The 18462-nt window shown below is 48.7% G+C and overlaps 1 protein-coding gene and 21 non-coding genes across 22 annotated transcripts; all 22 read right to left on the bottom strand.

Moving 5' to 3' along the window:
* Positions 1–1090: 1090 nt before the first annotated feature.
* Positions 1091–3113, bottom strand: LOC142777459 (uncharacterized). Its single transcript, XM_075881882.1, has one exon. It carries the CDS (start codon positions 3101–3103, stop codon positions 1838–1840), a length of 1266 nt encoding a protein of 421 aa, XP_075737997.1. The 5' UTR covers positions 3104–3113; the 3' UTR covers positions 1091–1837.
* An 898-nt stretch (positions 3114–4011) lies between these two features.
* On the bottom strand, positions 4012–4093 carry TRNAS-UGA (transfer RNA serine (anticodon UGA)). The gene has a single exon. It is a non-coding gene; the product is annotated as a tRNA-Ser (tRNA).
* A 537-nt stretch (positions 4094–4630) lies between these two features.
* TRNAS-UGA (transfer RNA serine (anticodon UGA)) lies at positions 4631–4712 on the bottom strand. The gene has a single exon. It is a non-coding gene; the product is annotated as a tRNA-Ser (tRNA).
* A 382-nt stretch (positions 4713–5094) lies between these two features.
* On the bottom strand, positions 5095–5176 carry TRNAS-UGA (transfer RNA serine (anticodon UGA)). Its single transcript has one exon. It is a non-coding gene; the product is annotated as a tRNA-Ser (tRNA).
* Positions 5177–5406: 230 nt separating this feature from the next.
* Positions 5407–5488, bottom strand: TRNAS-UGA (transfer RNA serine (anticodon UGA)). The gene has a single exon. It is a non-coding gene; the product is annotated as a tRNA-Ser (tRNA).
* Positions 5489–5869: 381 nt separating this feature from the next.
* TRNAP-UGG (transfer RNA proline (anticodon UGG)) lies at positions 5870–5960 on the bottom strand. Its single transcript has one exon. It is a non-coding gene; the product is annotated as a tRNA-Pro (tRNA).
* A 528-nt stretch (positions 5961–6488) lies between these two features.
* Positions 6489–6572, bottom strand: TRNAS-UGA (transfer RNA serine (anticodon UGA)). Its single transcript has one exon. It is a non-coding gene; the product is annotated as a tRNA-Ser (tRNA).
* Positions 6573–7571: 999 nt separating this feature from the next.
* TRNAS-UGA (transfer RNA serine (anticodon UGA)) lies at positions 7572–7653 on the bottom strand. Its single transcript has one exon. It is a non-coding gene; the product is annotated as a tRNA-Ser (tRNA).
* A 541-nt stretch (positions 7654–8194) lies between these two features.
* TRNAS-UGA (transfer RNA serine (anticodon UGA)) lies at positions 8195–8276 on the bottom strand. Its single transcript has one exon. It is a non-coding gene; the product is annotated as a tRNA-Ser (tRNA).
* Positions 8277–8659: 383 nt separating this feature from the next.
* Positions 8660–8741, bottom strand: TRNAS-UGA (transfer RNA serine (anticodon UGA)). Its single transcript has one exon. It is a non-coding gene; the product is annotated as a tRNA-Ser (tRNA).
* A 535-nt stretch (positions 8742–9276) lies between these two features.
* On the bottom strand, positions 9277–9358 carry TRNAS-UGA (transfer RNA serine (anticodon UGA)). Its single transcript has one exon. It is a non-coding gene; the product is annotated as a tRNA-Ser (tRNA).
* A 688-nt stretch (positions 9359–10046) lies between these two features.
* On the bottom strand, positions 10047–10128 carry TRNAS-UGA (transfer RNA serine (anticodon UGA)). The gene has a single exon. It is a non-coding gene; the product is annotated as a tRNA-Ser (tRNA).
* Positions 10129–10358: 230 nt separating this feature from the next.
* Positions 10359–10440, bottom strand: TRNAS-UGA (transfer RNA serine (anticodon UGA)). The gene has a single exon. It is a non-coding gene; the product is annotated as a tRNA-Ser (tRNA).
* Positions 10441–11753: 1313 nt separating this feature from the next.
* Positions 11754–11835, bottom strand: TRNAS-UGA (transfer RNA serine (anticodon UGA)). The gene has a single exon. It is a non-coding gene; the product is annotated as a tRNA-Ser (tRNA).
* A 229-nt stretch (positions 11836–12064) lies between these two features.
* Positions 12065–12146, bottom strand: TRNAS-UGA (transfer RNA serine (anticodon UGA)). The gene has a single exon. It is a non-coding gene; the product is annotated as a tRNA-Ser (tRNA).
* A 1005-nt stretch (positions 12147–13151) lies between these two features.
* Positions 13152–13233, bottom strand: TRNAS-UGA (transfer RNA serine (anticodon UGA)). The gene has a single exon. It is a non-coding gene; the product is annotated as a tRNA-Ser (tRNA).
* A 386-nt stretch (positions 13234–13619) lies between these two features.
* Positions 13620–13701, bottom strand: TRNAS-UGA (transfer RNA serine (anticodon UGA)). Its single transcript has one exon. It is a non-coding gene; the product is annotated as a tRNA-Ser (tRNA).
* A 1007-nt stretch (positions 13702–14708) lies between these two features.
* Positions 14709–14790, bottom strand: TRNAS-UGA (transfer RNA serine (anticodon UGA)). The gene has a single exon. It is a non-coding gene; the product is annotated as a tRNA-Ser (tRNA).
* A 74-nt stretch (positions 14791–14864) lies between these two features.
* TRNAS-UGA (transfer RNA serine (anticodon UGA)) lies at positions 14865–14946 on the bottom strand. Its single transcript has one exon. It is a non-coding gene; the product is annotated as a tRNA-Ser (tRNA).
* Positions 14947–16255: 1309 nt separating this feature from the next.
* On the bottom strand, positions 16256–16337 carry TRNAS-UGA (transfer RNA serine (anticodon UGA)). The gene has a single exon. It is a non-coding gene; the product is annotated as a tRNA-Ser (tRNA).
* Positions 16338–17957: 1620 nt separating this feature from the next.
* TRNAS-UGA (transfer RNA serine (anticodon UGA)) lies at positions 17958–18039 on the bottom strand. Its single transcript has one exon. It is a non-coding gene; the product is annotated as a tRNA-Ser (tRNA).
* A 72-nt stretch (positions 18040–18111) lies between these two features.
* TRNAS-UGA (transfer RNA serine (anticodon UGA)) lies at positions 18112–18192 on the bottom strand. Its single transcript has one exon. It is a non-coding gene; the product is annotated as a tRNA-Ser (tRNA).
* Between the last annotated feature and the right edge of the window lie 270 nt (positions 18193–18462).

The raw sequence follows: 18462 nt of genomic DNA, 5'->3' as shown, positions 1-18462 counted from the left end.
GTGTTGGCTAAACTGATTGGTCGGTACGACTTGACGGACAATAATTTTTTGGGGTCGTCAGTTTTCGGTATGAGTATTACGTGCGTCTTTTTAAATGAGCCGGGCAGAACCTTTAATCTTATAGCCTCCGTGAAGACACGATGTAAGGCAACAGAAATAACACCTTTAAAAGTCTTGTACAATGCGGCACCAAATCCATCAGGTCCCGGTGCTTTGCCAGCCGCTAGGTCGTCAATAGCCTTTTCTATTTCGGACACTTCAATCGCTATCTCCAGCTGCTCTCTCTCGTTATCAGAGAGCTTTGGTATCAAATGCAGAAACTGATCCTCAAACCCTTCCTCTGCCTTCACTTTTCGGCCAAGTAAGCCTCGGAAATATTCAACAAATACTTGCTCAATTGCTGTCGCTTCACGTACAATACCGCTATCAGTTGCAATCGCTTTGATTTCATTTCGCTTGGCGTATCTTTTTTCATCCCCAAGTGCACGCTTTGTTGGTGTTTCGCCGAGAGATAATTTTTCTGCACGTGCCCTTATCACCGCACCTCTATATTTTTCAATGTCAATTGCCTCCAATTGGTTTTTTAACTGCCTTATTTCTTTTGTGTACTTTCCTGGCATTTTACTTTCTAGACTCAATGCAAAGTCTAACTGACATTGCAAATCTTTTTCTTTTTCCTTTTTGGCTCTATGTAACACACCGGATCTTTCTATGGCTTTCATCTTTGTTACCTCCTTAAAACGCTCCCAGGCTTCAATCACGTTCGCTTGAGGCTCAGCTAACATTTTGTTAATGGAATCCTGCACAGCTTCAACGAACAATTCATCTTCTAATAATAAGTCGTTTAATTTCCACACGTCCCAGTTAAAGCGTGTCTTCTTCTTTTTATACCCTATAGTGAACATTACTAAACTGTGGTCACTGAAAGACACACTTTTTACTTCATAATTCGAACATACTCGCATTAACTCTACTGACACATAGGCTCTGTCTAGCCTCGCATGGCTTTCGTTCTGAAAGTGTGTGAAGTGCTCTTCTGTAGAGAGCACATCACCAACATCTTCGAGATGACAATCTTGTACAATAGTGCAGAGTAGCGCTGCACTTTGGTCTTTTATGGCTGCTTTTTTTGCTCTGTCCTGAGGGTTGCAAACACAATTAAAGTCGCCGAGCATAATGACAATCCTGCCACAGCTAAGAAAAGTCTGTAAATTCTCAAACAATAATTTACGTTCAACTTCTTTGTTCGGTGCGTAAACACAGACAACTCGCCATTTTTTATTATTATATGTAAAATCGCAAACTATGAATCTTCCAGTACTAGACACAGTTACAGTCTCCTCAACTATACCAATAGAATTTTTAAGGAACAGTGCACAACCCGCCGACATTCCAACGGCATGAGACACACACACATCATACCGGGCTCTAAAAGGGGACACCATTCGGTCAGTCTGATCTTGCCCTTCAACTTTTGTTTCCTGAATGGCAATAACATCGAGATCACGTTCAAGCATCAAACGACTTAATTGATACTGCCTTCGTCGAGCGGCAAGTCCCCTGACATTGAGAGTCGCAACTCTCAATTCTGCTTCGACGCTCATAGCCATTAGGACGTGAATGGCCGTCCCGGCCACATGGTTCTCACCTCTGATGCTCCTTTATCACCATCAGGTCCAAGGTTCGATATGGTCTGATAGGTCCCCTTTCTTTTGATCACAAAAGTAGAGCGCCGCGCACGTTTCACGCAGCACATTATGCACACTTCACCACTGCGCTCCATTTGTTGGTGCTTCCGCCGGGTCAATACTTGTGTCACTTAATCCAGACCCCCACCTTACGGGGGCTTTTGATCTGCAGGGGGCCCCGCTGAAGGCCCCTTCTGTTGATGATCTGTCAGTCGCTGATGCAATGTCTGCTGATTCGGCACTGGTTGCTGCTGCGGCGGTTGTGTCTGTTGCACCTGGGTTGGTGGGAGGTTCTCGGCTATTCGACGTTCGCTGAGGATGTTAGGTGCCGGTCTACGGCGCACGTTCATCGCCTTGGCCGGTGGTTGTTCCACTTCTTTCGTTGTAGCAGCCTTCTCGCCTTCCGCGTCTTCCCTGGGCCTTTTACATGTATTTGACGTGTCCATGTTTTCCGACATTTCTTCCTGTGCTGCAAGCGCCGTTATATCTTGTGTGTTCCTCGTGGATTGCACGTCTTTTGTAGAACCCTTGTCTTTGTTAAGCGTCGTCTCAGCACCTGTGGGGCGTGGCGTAAGGGGCGTCAACTTGGGTTTCGGTTCCTCCCGACGCGCCCCTATCAGCTCTTCTGCTTCAGCCTCGTCCATGTGATGCTCGGAAAGTTCTTCGCCCCCCGCGGGCCCTGCTACACTTGCATATGTTCTCATACAGCCGCTCTCATTATGCCCAAAACGCCGACACACTGTACAACGTGGGGCTCGGCAATCCCTCCTAATATGACCTGTTCCGCGGCAACGCAGGCATAGCGGTGCTCTTCCCGCGACGACAACTAGCGTGAGGTCTCCGGCAATCCGCAACTGATGTGGGAGGTCATCCACCGTGAGGCCAGCTTTAAGCCTGATGCTCACCACTCGCGTCGAAGAGCCTTTGTCCGTGCATCCATACACGCGCCAGCGCTCTCGCACTATTTCATTCACCTTGCCATAAGGAGCCAACGCTGCCCTCACCTCGTCGTCAGGAACGTTAAACAATAGCCAGTGTATCTTCAGCTTCGTATCCTGGTGGTTAGGGTCGATAGTGATACAGCGCTGGTTCTTCACCACAATGTCCCCAGCAGCGAGTATTCTCTTCTTGCCCTCCTCGTCCTTGAAAGTGATGGCCCAAACATGATTCATTTGGTACGCCCCCAAGGCAGCAACCTCGGGAAGCAAAGCCAAACGAATAAGAGCGTCCCTGAAATCCTCAACGCGATACGGCCGCGCCTTGATATCGGCGTGCAAAAAGACAGTATGCAGCGTTGAATCGTTTGATGGCAGTCGGGGCAAAATAATCTGATAATCCTGTGACGATTCGTCCATGTTCCTGGTACCACGACCGAGCTGGGCCGTTGATGCCGCTCCGATATCGCCGGAGCTCATGCCGCCACGTCCGTACACTACGGTGACCGGAAGTGGACTACTCCACTCGGCCACGACTGCAGCGACGGCGACAAGTCCCATTTCACTCTTAACGTAGCTGTTTTATGTCGAGAAGAGAAAAAAAACGAGAAAACGCAGTCGGCAGGGTTCGAACCTGCGTGGAAAGAACCCAATGGTTTTCAAGACCATCGCGTTAACCACTCGGTCACGACTACGGCGACGGCGTCAACTCCTATTTCACTTATAACATAGCCGACTATGTCGAGAAGATAAAAACAAAACGAGGAAACGCAGTCGGCATGGTTCGATCCTGTGCGGGAAGAATCCAATGGTTTTCAAGACCATCGCCTTAACCACTCGGCCGTGACAACGGTGACGGCGTTAACTCCTATTTCACTCTTATAATAGCCATTTAAGTCGAGAAGAGAAAAAAAACGATGTAACGCAGTCGACAGGGTTCGAACCTGCGCAAGAAAAACCCAACGGTTTTTGAGACGATCGCCTTAACCACTCGGTCACAACTACAGTGACGGCGTCTCCTGCGATTTCACTCGGAACAAAGTCGATTATGTCGAGAAATGAAAAAAAACGAGGAAACGCTGTCGGCAGGGTTCGATCCTGAGCGGGAAGAACCGAATGGTTTTCAAGACCATCGCTTTACCCACTCCGCCCTAACTGCGGCGAGGGCATCATCTGCTATTTCACTCTGAACATAGCCGTTTATGTCGAGAAGAGAAAAACAGAACGAGAAACCAAGTCGACAGGATTCAAACCTGCGCGGCAAGAACCAAATGGTTTTCAAGACCATCGCCTTAACCACTCGACCACGACTGCGGCGATGGCGTCAACTCCTATTTCACTCTTAACATAGTCGACTATGTCGAGAAGAGAAAAACGAAACTAAGAAACGCAGTCAGCAGGGTTCGAACCTGCTCGGGAAGAACCCAATGGTTTTCAAGATCATCGCCTTAATCACTCGGCCACGACTGCGGCGATGGCGTCAACTCCTATTTCACTTTTAACATAGTCGACTATGTCGAGTAGAGGAAAAACAAAACGAGGAAACGCAGTGGGCATGGTTCGATCCTGCACAGGAAGAACCCAATGGTTTTCAAGACCATCGCCTGAACCACTCGGCCAAGATAACGGCGACGGCGTCAACTCGTATTTCACTCTTAACGTAGCTGTTTTATGTCGAGAAGAGAAAACAAAACGAGGAAACGCAGTCGGCAGGGTTTGAACCTGCGCAGGAAAACCCAACGGTTTTCAAGACCATCGCCTTAACCACTCGGTCACTGCAGCGACGGCGTCTCCTGCGATTTCATTCTGAACAAAGTCGTTTATGTCAAGAAGTTAAAAAAAACGAGGAAACGCTGTCGGCAGGGTTCGATCCTGAGCGGGAAGAACCCAATGGTTTTCAAGACCATCGCTTTACCCACTCCGCCCCGACTGCGGCGAGGTTATCATCTGCTATTTCACTCTGAACATAGTCGTTTATGCCGAGAAGAGAGATACAAAACGAGAAAACGCAGTCGGCAGGGTTCCAACCTGCGCGGGAAGAACCCAATGGTTTTCAAGACCATCACCTTAACCGCTCGGCCACGACTGCAGCGACGGTGTCATTTGCTATTTCACTCTGAACATAGCCGTTTATATCGAGAAGTTAAAACAAAACGAGGAAACGCAGTCGGCAGGGTTCGATCCTCAGCGGGAAGAACCCAACAGTTTTCAAGACCATCGCTTTACCCACTCAACCACGACTGCGGTGATGGCGTCAACTCCTTTTTCACTCTTAACATAGTCGACTATGTCGAGATGAGTAAAACGAAACGAAGAAACGCAGTCGGCAGGGTTCGATCCTGCGCGGGAAGAACCCAAAGGTTTTCAAGACAATCACCTTAACCACTTAGCCACGACAGCGGCGCCGTTGTCATCTGCTATCTCACTCTGAACATAGTCGTTTATGTCGAGAAGAAAAAAAAACGAGGAAACGCAGTCAGCAGGGTTCAAACCTGCGCGGAAAGAACCCAATGGTTTTCAAGACCACCGCCTTAACCACTCGGCCACGACTGCGACGACGCCGTCATCTCCTATATCACTTTTAACATAGTCGACTATGTCGAGAAGAGGAAAAACAAAACGAGGAAACGCAGTGGGCAGGGTTCGATCCTGCGCGGGAAGAACCCAATGGTTTTCAAGACGATCGCCTTAACCACTTGGTCAAGACAACGGCGACGGCGACAACTCCCATTTCACTCTTAACGTAGCTGTTTTATGTCGAGAAGAGAAAAAAAACGAGAAAACGCAGTCGGCAGGGTTCGAACCTGCGTGGAAAGAACCCAATGGTTTTCAAGACCATCGCTTTAACCACTCGGTCACGACTGCGGCGACGGCGTCTCCTGCGATTTCACTCTGAACAAAATTGTTTATGTCGAGAAGTAAAAAAAAACGAGGAAACGCAGTCGGCAGAGTTCGATCCTGAGCGGGAAGAACCCAAAGGTTTTCAAGACCATCACCTTAACCACTCCGCATCGATGGCGACAGCGGCTTCATCTGGTATTTCACTCTTAACATAGTCGTTTATGTCGAGAAGAGAAAAAAACGAGGAAACGCAGTCGACAGGGTTCGAACATGCGCGGAAAGATCCCATTGGTTTTCAAGACCAACGTCCTAACCACTCGGCCACGACGACGGCGGCGGTGTCAACTCCTATTTCACTCTTAACGTAGCCGTTTTATGTCGAGAAGAGAAAAAAAAACGAGAAAACGCCGTCGGCCGGGTTCGAACCTGCGCGGTAAGAGCCCTGTGGTTTCCAAGACCATCGCCTTAACCACTCGGCCATGACTGCGGCGACGGCGTCAACTCCTATTTCACTTTTAACATAGCCGACTATGTCGAGAAGATAAAAACAAAACGAGGAAACGCAGTCGGCTTGGTTCGATCCTGTGCGGGAAGAATCCAATGGTTTTCAAGACCATCGCCTTAACCACTCGGCCATGACAACGGTGACGGCGTTAACTTCTATTTCACTCTTATAATAGCCATTTAAGTCGAGAAGAGAAAAAAAACAATGTAACGCAGTCGACAGGGTTCGAACCTGCGCAGGAAAAACCCAACGGTTTTCGAGACGATCGCCTTAACCACTCGGTCACAACTACAGTGACGGCGTCTCCTGCGATTTCACTCTGAACAAAGTCGATTATGTCGAGAAATGAAAAAAAAAACGAGGAAACGCAGTCGGCCAGGTTCGATCCTGAGCGGGAAAAACCCAATGGTTTTCAAGACCATCGCTTTACCCACTCCGACCCAACTGCGGCGAGGGTATCATCTGCTAATTCACTCTGAACATAGCCGTTTATGTCGAGAAGAAAAAAACAGAACGAGAAACCAAGTCGACAGGATTCAAACCTGCGCGGCAAGAACCCAATGGTTTTCAAGACCATCGCCTTAACCACTCGACCACGACTGCGGCGATGGCGTCAACTCCTATTTCACTTTTAACATAGTCGACTATGTCGAGTAGAGGAAAAACAAAACGAGGAAACGCAGTGGGCACGGTTCGATCCTGCGCAGGAAGAACCCAATGGTTTTCAAGACCATCGCCTGAACCACTCGGCCAAGACAACGGCGACGGCGTCAACTCGTATTTCACTCTTAACGTAGCTGTTTTATGTCAAGAAGAGAAAACAAAACGAGGAAACGCAGTCGGCAGGGTTTGAACCTGCGCAGGAAAATCCAACGGTTTTCAAGACCATTGCCTTAACCACTCGGTCACTACAGCGACGGCGTCTCCTGCGATTTCATTCTGAACAAAGTCGTTTATGTCAAGAAGTTAAAAAAACGAGGAAACGCTGTCGGCAGGGTTTGATCCTGAGCGGAAAGAACCCAATGGTTTTCAAGACCATCGCTTTACCCACTCCGCCCCGACTGCGGCGAGGTTATCATCTGCTATTTCACTCTGAACATAGTCGTTTATGCCGAGAAGAGAGATACCAAACGAGAAAACGCATTCGGCAGGGTTCCAACCTGCGCGGGAAGAACCCAATGGTTTTCAAGATCATCACCTTAACCGCTCGGCCACGACTGCAGCGACGGTGTCATCTGCTATTTCACTCTGAACATAACCGTTTATATCGAGAAGATAAAACAAAACTTGGAAACGCAGTCGGCAGGGTTCGATCCTTAGCGGGAAGAACCCAATGGTTTTCAAGACCATCGCTTTACCCACTCCGCCCCGACTGCGGCGAGGGCATCATCTGATAATTCACTCTGAACATAGCCGTTTATGTCGAGAATAGGAAAACAGAACGAGAAACCCAGTCGACAGGATTCAAACCTGCGCGGGAAGAACCCAATGGTTTTCAAGACCATATCCTTAACAACTCGGCCACGAATGCGGCGATGGCGTCAACTCCTCTTTCACTCTGAACATAGTCGTTTATGTCGAGAAGAGAAAAAAACGAGGAAACGCAGTCAGCAGGGTTCGAACCTGCGCGTGAAGAACCCAATGGTTTTCAAGACCATCGCCTTAACCACTCGGCCACGACTGCGGCGACGGCGTCATCTCCTATATCACTTTTAAAATAGTCGACTATGTCGAGAAGAGGAAAAACAAAACGAGGAAACGCAGTGGGCAGGGTTCGATCCTGCGCGGGAGGAACCCAATGGTTTTCAAGACCATCGCCTTAACCACTTGGTCAAGACAACGGCGATGGCGTCAACTCCTCTTTCACTCTTAACATAGTCGATTATGTCGAGAATAGAAAAACAGAACGAGAAACCCAGTCGACAGGATTCAAACCTGCGCGGGAAGAACCCAACGGTTTTCAAGACCATCGGCCTAACCACTCGGCCACAACTGCGGCGACGGCGTTTCCTGCGATTTCACTCTTAACATAGTCGATTATGTCGAGAAGAGAAAAACGAAACGAAGAAACGCAGTCGACAGGCTTGGAATATGCGTGGAAAGAACCCAATAGTTTTCAAGACCATCGCTTTACCCACTCCGCCCCAACTGCGGCGAGGGCATCATCTGCTATTTCACTCTGAACATAGCCGTTTATGTCGAGAATAGAAAAACAGAACGAGAAACCCAGTCGACAGGATTCAAACCTGCGCGGGAAGAACCCAATGGTTTTCAAGACCATCGCCTTAACCACTCGGCCACGACTGCGGCGATGGCGTCAACTCCTCTTTCACTTTTAACATAGCCGACTATGTCGAGAAGAGAAAAATGAAACGAAGAAACGCAGTCGACCGGCTTCGAACATGCGCTGGAAGAACCCAATGGTTTTCAAGACTATCGCCTTAACCACTCTGCCACGACTGCGGTGATGGCGTCAACTCCTATTTCACTCTTAACACTGTCGACTCTGTCGAGAAGAGAAAAACGAAACCAGGAAACGCAGTCGGCGGGGTTCGATCCTGCGCGGGAAGAACCTAAAGGTTTTCAAGACAATCACCTTAACCACTCAGCCACGACTGCGGCGCCGATGTCATCTGCTATATCACTCTGAACACAGTCGTTTATGTCGAGAAGAGAAAAAAACGAGGAAACGCAGTCGGCAGGGTTCGAACCTGCGTGGAATGAACCCAATAGTTTTCAAGTCTATCGCCTTAACCACTCGGCCACGACTCCGTGATGGCATCAACTCCTCTTTCACTCTTAACATAGTCGGCTATGTCGAGATGAGAAAAACGAAACGAAGAAACGCAGTCGGCAGGGTTCGATCCTGCGCGGGAAGAACCCTAGGTTTTCAAGACCATCGCCTTAACCACTCGGTCACGACTACAGCGACGGCGTCTCCAGCGATTTCACTCTGAACAAAGTCGATTATGTCGAGAAATGAAAAAAACGAGGAAACGCAGTCGGCAGGGTTTGATCCTGAGCGGGAAGAACCCAATGGTTTTCAAGACCATCGCTTTAACCACTCCGCCTGATTGCGGTGAGGACATCGACTGCTATTTCACTCTGAACATAGCCGTTTATGTCGATAAGAGAAAAACAGAACGAGAAACCAAGTCAACAGGATTCAAACCAGCGCGGGAAGAACCCGATGGTTTTCAAGACCATCGCCTTAACCACTCGGCCACGACTGCGGCGATGGCGTACACTCCTCTTTCACCCTTAACATAGTCGACTATGTCGAGAAGAGAAAAACGAAACGAAGAAACGCAATCAGCAGGGTTTGAACCTTCGCGGGAAGAACCCAATGGTTTTCAAGATCATCGCCTTAACCACTCGGCCATGAGTGCGGCGACTTTGCCATCTGCTATATCACTCTGAACATAGTCGTTTATGTCAAGAAGAGAAAAGAACAAGGAAAAGCAGTCGGCAGGGTTCGAACATGCGCGGGAAAAACCCAATGGTTTTCAAGACCATCGCCTTAACCACTCGGTCATGACTACAGCGACGACGTCTCCTGCGATTTCACTCTGAACAAAGTCGATTATGTCGAGAAGTAAAAAAAACGAGAAAACGCAGTCGGCAGGTTTCGATCCTGAGCGGGAAGAACCCAATGGTTTTCAAGACCATCGCTTTACCCACTCCGCCCCGACTGCGCCGAGGGCATCATCGGCTATTTCACTATTAACATAGCCGTTTATGTCGAGAATAGAAAAACAGAACGAGAAACCCAGTCGACAGGATTCAAACCTGCGCGGGAAGAACCCAATGGTTTTCAAGACTATCGCCTTAACCACTCTGCCACGACTGCGGTGATGGCGTCAACTCCTATTTCACTCTTAACACTGTCGACTCTGTCGAGAAGAGAAAAACGAAACCAGGAAACGCAGTCGGCGGGGTTCGATCCTGCGCGGGAAGAACCTAAAGGTTTTCAAGACAATCACCTTAACCACTCAGCCATGACTGTGGCGTCGTTGTCATCTGCTATATCACTCTAAACATAGTCGTTTATGTCGAGAAGAGAAACAAACGAGGAAACACAGTCGGCAGGGTTAGAACGTGCGCGGGAAGAACCCAATGGTTTTCAAGACCATCGCCTTAACCACTCGGCCACGACTGCGGCGACGGCGTCAACTCCTATTTAATTTTAACATAGTCGACTATGTCGAGAAGAGCAAAAACAAAACGAGGAAACGCAGTGGGCACGGTTCGATCCTGCACGGGAAGAACCCAATGGTTTTCAAGACCATCACCCTAGCCACTCGTGCACGACTGCTGCGACGGTGTCATCTGCAATTTCACTCTGAACATAGACATTTATATCGAGAAGAGAAAAACGAAACCAGGAAACGCAGTAGGCAGGGTTCGACCCTGTGCGGAAAGAACCCAATGGTTTTCAAGACCATCGCCTTAACCACTCGGCCACGACTGCGGCGACGGCGTCAACTCCTGTTTCACTTTTAACATAGTCGGCTATGTCGAGATGAGAAAAACGAAACGAAAAAACGAAGTCGGCAGGGTTCGATCCTGCGCGGGAAGAACCCGAAGGTTTTCAAGACCATCGCCTGAATCACTCGGTCACGACTACAGCAACGGCGTCTCCTGCAATTTCACTCTGAACAAAGTCGATTATGTCGAGAAATGAAAAAAACGAGGAAACGCAGTCGGCAGGGTTCGATCCTTAGCGGGAAGAACCCAATGGTTTTCAAGACCATCGCTTTACCCACTCCGCCCCGACTGTGGCGAGGGCATCATCTCCTAATTCACTCTGAACATAGCCATTTATATCGAGAATAGAAAAACAGAACGAGAAACCCAGTCGACAGGATTCAAACCTGCGCGGGAAGAACCCAGTGGTTTTCAAGACCATCGCCTTAACCACTCGGTCAAGACTACAGCGACGACGTCTCTTGCGATTTCACTCTGAACAAAGTCGATTATGTCGAGAAGTGAAAAGAAAACGAGGAAACGCAGTCGGCAGGGTTCGATCCTGAGCGGGAAGAACCCAATGGTTTTCAAGACCATCGCTTTAACCGCTCCGCCACGTTTGCGGTGATGGCGTCAACTCCTCTTTCACTCTTAACATTGTCGATTATGTCGAGAATAGAAAAACAGAACGAGAAACCCAGTCGACAGGATTCAAACCTGCGCGGGAAGAACCCAACGGTTTTCAAGACCATCGGCCTAACCACTCGGCCACGACTGCGGCGACGGCGTCTCCTGCGATTTCACTCTTAACATAGTCGATTATGTCGAGAAGAGAAAAACGAAACGAAGAAACCCAGTCGACATGATTCAAACCTGCGCGGGAAGAACCCAATGGTTTTCAAGACCATCGCCTTAACCACTCGGCCACGACAGCGGCGATGGCGTCAACTCCTCTTTCACTCTTAACATAGCCGACTATGTCGAGAAGAGAAAAATGAAACGAAGAAACGCAGTCGACATTCTTCGAACATGCGCTGGAAGAACCCAATGGTTTTCAAGACTATCGCCTTAACCACTCTGCCACGACTGCGGTGATGGCGTCAACTCCTATTTCACTCTTAACACTGTCGACTCCGTCGTGAAGAGAAAAACGAAACCAGGAAACGCAGTCGGCGGGGTTCGATCCTGCGCGGGAAGAACCTAAAGGTTTTCAAGACAATCACCTTAACCACTCAGCCACGACTGCGGCGCCGATGTCATCTGCTATATCACTCTGAACACAGTCGTTTATGTCGAGAAGAGAAAAAAACGAGGAAACGCAGTCGGCAGGGTTCGCACCAGCGCGGGAAGAAACCAATGGTTTTCAAGACCACCGCCTTAACCACTCGGCCACGACTGCGGCGCCGATGTCATCTGCTATATCACTCTGAACACAGTCGATTATGTCGAGAAGTGAAAAAAAAACGAGGAAACGCAGTCGGCAGGGTTCGATCCTGAGCGGGAAGAACTCAATGGTTTTCAAGACCATCGCTTTAACCACTCCGCCACGTTTGCGGTGATGGCGTCAACTCCTCTTTCACTCTTAACATTGTCGACTATGTCGAGAAGAGAAAAACGAAACCAGGAAACGCAGTCGGCGGGGTTCGATCCTGCGCGGGAAGAACCCAATGGTTTTCAAGACCATAGTCTTAACCACTCGGCCACAACTGCTGCGACGCTGTCATCTGCAATTTCACTCTGAACATAGCCATTGATATCAAGAAGAGAAAAACGAAACCAGGAAACGCATTAAGCAGGGTTCGATCCTGGCGCGGGAAGAACCCAATGGTTTTCAAGACAATCACCTTAACCACTCGGCCACGACTTCGGCGACGTTGTCATCTGCTATTTTACTCTGAACATAGTCGTTTATGTCAAGAAGAGAAAAACAAAACGAGAAAACGCCGTCGGCAGGGTTCGAACCTGCGTGGAATGAACCCAATAGTTTTCAAGTCTATCGCCTTAACCACTCGGTCACGACTACAGCGACGGCGTCTCCTGAGATTTCACTCTGAACAAAGTCGATTATGTCGAGAAAAGAAAAAAAACGAGGAAACGCAGTCGGCAGGGTTTGATCCTGAGCGGGAAGAACCCAATAGTTTTCAAGGCCATCGCTTTAACCACTCCGCCTGATTGCGGTGAGGACATCGACTGCTATTTCACTCTGAACATAGCCGTTTATGTCGATAAGAGAAAAACAGAACGAGAAACCAAGTCAACAGGATTCAAACCAGCGCGGGAAGAACCCAATGATTTTCAAGACCATCGCCTTAACCACTCGGCCACGACTGCGGCGATGGCGTCAACTCCTCTTTCACTCTTGACATAGCCGACTATGTCGAGAAGAGAAAAATGAAACGAAGAAACGCAGTCGACAGGCTTGGAACATGCTCTGGAAGAACCCAATGGTTTTCAAGACTATCGCCTTAACCACTCCGCCACGACTGCGTTGATGGCGTCAACCCCTCTTTCACTCTTAACATTGTCGACTATGTCGAGAAGAGAAAAACGAAACCAGGAAACACAGTCGGCGGGGTTCGATCTTGCGCAGGAAGAACCCAAAGGTTTTCAAGACAATCACCTTAACCACTCAGCCACGACTGCGGCGCCGATGTCATCTGCTATATCACTCTGAACATAGTCGTTTATGTCGAGAAGAGAAAAAAAACGAGAAAACGCAGTCGGCAGGGTTCGAACCTGCGCGGGAAGAACCCAATGGTTTTCAAGACCATCGCCTTACCTACTCGGCCACGACTGCGGCGACGGCGTCAACTCCTATTTAATTTTAACATAGTCGACTATGTCGAGAAGAGCAAAAACAAAACGAGGAAACGCAGTGGGCACGGTTCGATCCTGCACGGGAAGAAACCAATGGTTTTCAAGACCATCACCCTAGCCACTCGTGAACGACTGCTGCGTTGATGTCATCTGCAATTTCACTCTGAACATAGCCATTTATATTGAGAAGAGAAAAACGAAACCAGGAAACGCAGTAGGCAGGGTTCGACACTGTGGGGTAAGAACGCAATGGTTTTCAAGGCAATCACCTTAACCACTCGGCCACGACTGCGGCGACGTTGTTATCTGCTATTTTACTCTGAACATAGCCGTTTATGTCGAGAAGAGAAAAACAATAAGAGAGAACGCAGTTGGCAGGGTTCGAACCTGCGCGGGAAGAACCCAATGGTTTTCAAGACCATCGCCTTAACCACTCGGCCACGACTGCGGCGACGGCGTCAACTCCTGTTTCACTTTTAACATAGTCGACTATGTCGAGAAGAGGAAAAACAAAACGAGGAAACGCAGTGGGCACGGTTCGATCCTGCGCGGGAAGAACCCAATGGTTTTCAAGACCATCGCCTTAACCACATGGCCAAGACAACGGCGACGGCGACAACTCCCATTTCACTCTTAACGTAGCTGTTTTATGTCGAGAAGAGAAAAAAAACGAGAAAACGCAGTCGGCAGGGTTCGAACCTGCGTGGAAAAAACCCAATGATTTTCAAGACCTTCGCGTTAACCACTCGGTCACGACTGCGGCGACGGCGTCTCCTGCGATTTCACTCTGAACAAAGTTTTTATGTCGGGAAGTAAACAAAAACGAGGAAATGCAGTCGGCAGAGTTCGATCCTGAGCGGGAAGAACCCAAAGGTTTTCAAGACCATCGCCTTACCCACTCCGCATCGATGGCGACAGCAGCTTCATCTGGTATTTCACCCTGAACATAGTCGTTTATCTCGAGAAGAGAGAAAAAAACGAGGAAACGCAGTCGGCAGGGTTTGAACTTACAGAGGAAGAGCCCTATAGTTTTCAAGACCATCGCCTTAACCACTCGGCCACGACTGCGGCGACGGCGTCAACTCCTATTTCACTTTTAACATAGCCGACTATGTCGAGAAGAGAAAAAACAAAACGAGGAAACGCAGTGGGCACGGTTCGATCCTGCACGGGAAGAAACCAATGGTTTTCAAGACCATCACCCTAGCCACTCGTGAACGACTGCTGCGTTGATGTCATCTGCAATTTCACTCTGAAAATAGCCATTTATATCGAGAAGAGAAAAACGAAACCAGGAAACGCAGTAGGCAGGGTTCGACACTGTGGGGGAAGAACGCAATGGTTTTCAAGGCAATCACCTTAACCACTCGGCCACGACTGCGGCGACGTTGTTATCTGCTATTTTACTCTGAACATAGTCGTTTATGTCGAGAAGAGAAAAACAATAAGAGAAAACGCAGTCGGCAGGGTTCGAACCTGCGCGGGAAGAACCCAAAGGTTTTCAAGACCATCGCCTTAACCACTCGGCCACGACTGCGGCGACGGCGTCACCTGCTATTTTACTCTGAACACAGTCGTTTATGTCGAGAAGAGAAAAACAAAACGAGAAAACGCAGTCGGCAGGGTTCGAACCTGCGTGGAATGAACCCAATAGTTTTCAAGACTATCGCCTTAACCACTCGACCACGACTACGGTGATCGCGTCAACTTCTCTTTCACTCTTAACATAGTCGGCTATGTCGAGATGAGAAAAACGAAACGAACAAACGAAGTCGGCAGGGTTCGATCCTGCGCGAGAAGAACCCGAAGGTTTTCAAGACCATCGCCTTAATAACTCGGTCACGACTACAGCAACGGCGTCTCCTGCAATTTCACTCTGAACAAAGTCGATTATGTCGAGAAATGAAAAAAAACGAGGAAACGCAGTCGGCAGGGTTTGATCCTGAGCGGGAAGAACCCAATGGTTTTCAAGACCATCGCTTTACCCACTCCGCCCCGACTGCGGCGAGGGCATCGACTGCTATTTCACTCTGAACACAGCCGTTTATGTCGATAAGAGAAAAAAAACAAGGAAACGCGTAAGATCTTGAGCGGGAAGAACCCAATGGTTTTCAAGACCATGGCTTTACCCACTCCGCCCCGACTGCGGCGAGGTTATCATCTGCTATTTCACTCTGAACATAGTCGTTTATGCCGAGAAGAGAGATACAAAACGAGAAAACGCAGTTCGCAGGGTTCGAACCTGCGCTTGAAGAACCCAATAATTTCCAAGACCATCACCTTAACCGCTCGGCCACGACTTCGGCGATGGCGTTAACTCCTCTTTCACTCTTAACATAGCCGACTATGTCGAGAAGAGAAAAATGAAACGAAGAAACGCAGTCGACAGGCTTCGAACATGCGCTGGAAGAACCCAATGGTTTTCAAGACTATCGCCTTAACCACTCTGCCACGACTGCGGTGATGGCGTCAACTCCTATTTCACTCTTAACACTGTCGACTCTGTCGAGAAGAAAAAAACGAAACCAGGAAACGCAGTCGGCGGGGTTCGATCCTGCGCGGGAAGAACCTAAAGGTTTTCAAGACAATCACCTTAACCACTCAGCCACGACTGCGGCGACGGCGTCAACTCCTATTTAATTTTAACATAGTCGACTATGTCGAGAAGAGCAAAAACAAAAACGAGGAAACGCAGTGGGCACGGTTTGATCCTGCACGGGAAGAAACCAATGGTTTTCAAGACCATCACCCTAGCCACTCGTGCACGACTGCTGGTTTGATGTCATCTGCAATTTCACTCTGAACATAGCCATTTATATTGAGAAGAAAAAAACGAAACCAGCAAACGCAGTAGGCAGGGTTCGACACTGTGGGGGAAGAACGCAATGGTTTTCAAGGCAATCACCTTAACCACTCGGCCACGACTGCGGCGACGTTGTTATCTGCTATTTTACTCTGAACATAGTCGTTTATGTCGAGAAGAAAAAAACAAAACGAGAAAACGCAGTCGGCAGGGTTCGAACCTGCGTGGAATGAACCCAATAGTTTTCAAGACTATCGCCTTAACCACTCGACCACGACTGCGGTGATCGCGTCAACTCCTCTTTCACTTTTAACATAGTCGGCTATGTCGAGATGAGAAAAACGAAACGAACAAACGAAGTCGGCAGGGTTCGATCCTGCGCGGAAAGAACCCGAAGGTTTTCAAGACCATCGCCTTAATCACTCGGTCACGACTACAGCAACGGCGTCTCCTGCAATTTCACTCTGAACAAAGTCGATTATGTCGAGAAATGAAAAAAACGAGGAAACGCAGTCAGCAGGGTTTGATCCTGAGCGGGAAGAACCCAATGCTTTTCAAGACCATCGCTTTACCCACTCCGCCCCGACTGCGGCGAGGGCATCGACTGCTATTTCACTCTGAACACAGCCGTTTATGTCGATAAGAGAAAAAAAACAAGGAAACGCATTCGGCAGGGTTCGATCTTGAGCGGGAAGAACCCAATGGTTTTCAAGACCATGGCTTTACCCACTCTGCCCCGACTGCAGCGAGGTTATCATCTGCTATTTCACTCTGAACATAGTCGTTTATGCCGAGAAGAGAGATACGAAACGAGAAAGCGCAGTTCGCAGGGTTCCAACCTGCGCTTGAAGAACCCAATAATTTCCAAGACCATCACCTTAACCGCTCGGCCACGACTTCGGCGATGGCGTTAACTCCTCTTTCACTCTTAACATAGCCGACTATGTCGAGAAGAGAAAAATGAAACGAAGAAACGCAGTCGACAGGCTTCGAACATGCGCTGGAAGAACCCAATAGTTTTCAAGACTATCGCCTTAACCACTCGGTCACGACTACAGCAACGGCGTCTCCTGCAATTTCACTCTGAACAAAGTCGATTATGTCGAGAAATGAAAAAAACGAGGAAACGCAGTCAGCAGGGTTTGATCCTGAGCGGGAAGAACCCAATGGTTTTCAAGACCATCGCTTTACGCACTCCGCCCCGACTGCGGCGAGGGCATCGACTGCTATTTCACTCTGAACACAGCTGTTTATGACGATAAGAGAAAAAAACAAGGAAACGCATTCGGCAGGGTTCGATCTTGAGCGGGAAGAACCCAATAGTTTTCAAGACCATCGCTTTACCCACTCCGCCCCGACTGCGGCGAGGTTGTCATCTGCTATTTCACTCTGAACATAGTCGTTTATGCCGAGAAGAGAGATACAAAACGAGAAAACGCAGTTCGCAGGGTTCGAACCTGCGCGAGAAGAACCCAATAATTTTCAAGACCATCACCTTAACCGCTCGGCCACGACTGCAGCGACGGTGTCATCTGCTATTTCACTGTGAACATAGCCGTTTATACCGAGAAGATAAAACAAAACGAGGAAACGCAGTCGGCAGGGTTCGATCCTCAGCGGGAAGTACCCAATGGTTTTCAAGACCATCGCTTTACCCACTCCGCCCCGACTGCGGTGAGGGCATCATCTCCTAATTCACTCTGAACATAGCCATTTATATCGAGAATAGAAAAACAGAACGAGAAACCCAGTCGACAGGATTCAAACCTGCGCGGGAAGAACCCAATGGTTTTCAAGACCATCGACTTAACCACTCTGCCACGACTGCGGCGATGGCGTCAACTCCTCTTTCACTCTTAACATAGTCGATTATGTCGAGAATATAAAAACAGAACGAGAAACCCAGTCGACAGGATTCAAACCTGCGCGGGAAGAACCCAATGGTTTTCAAGACCATCGGCTTCACCACTCGGCCACGACTGCGGCGATGGCGTCAACTCCTATTTCACTCTTATAATAGCCGTTTAAGTCGAGAAGAGAAAAAAAACAATGTAACGCAGTCGACAGGGTTCGAACCTGCGCAGGAAAACCCAACGGTTTTCAAGACCATCGCCTTAACCACTCGGTCACGACTACAGCGAAGGCGTCTCCTGCGATTTCACTCTTAACATAGTCGATTATGTCGAGAAGAGAAAAACTAAACGAAGAAACGCAGTCGACAGGCTTGGAATATGCGCGGGAAGAACCCAATAGTTTTCAAGACTATCGCCTTAACCACACCGCCACGACTGCGTTGATAGCGTCAACTTCTCTTTCACTCTTAACATTGTCGACTATGTCGAAAAGAGAAAAACGAAACCAGGAAACGCAGTCGGCGGGGTTCGATCCTGCGCAGGAAGAACCCAA

Source organism: Rhipicephalus microplus, chromosome X, assembly GCF_043290135.1.
Source record: "Rhipicephalus microplus isolate Deutch F79 chromosome X, USDA_Rmic, whole genome shotgun sequence".
NCBI classification, from domain to species: Eukaryota; Metazoa; Arthropoda; class Arachnida; order Ixodida; family Ixodidae; genus Rhipicephalus; species Rhipicephalus microplus.
This window is presented reverse-complemented; position numbering and strand designations above follow the sequence as displayed.

Excerpts from the sequence above, each read along its gene's own strand:
- LOC142777459 (XM_075881882.1), bottom strand. The coding sequence starts at position 3,103 with ATGAGCTCCGGCGATATCGGAGCGGCATCAACGGCCCAGCTCGGTCGT.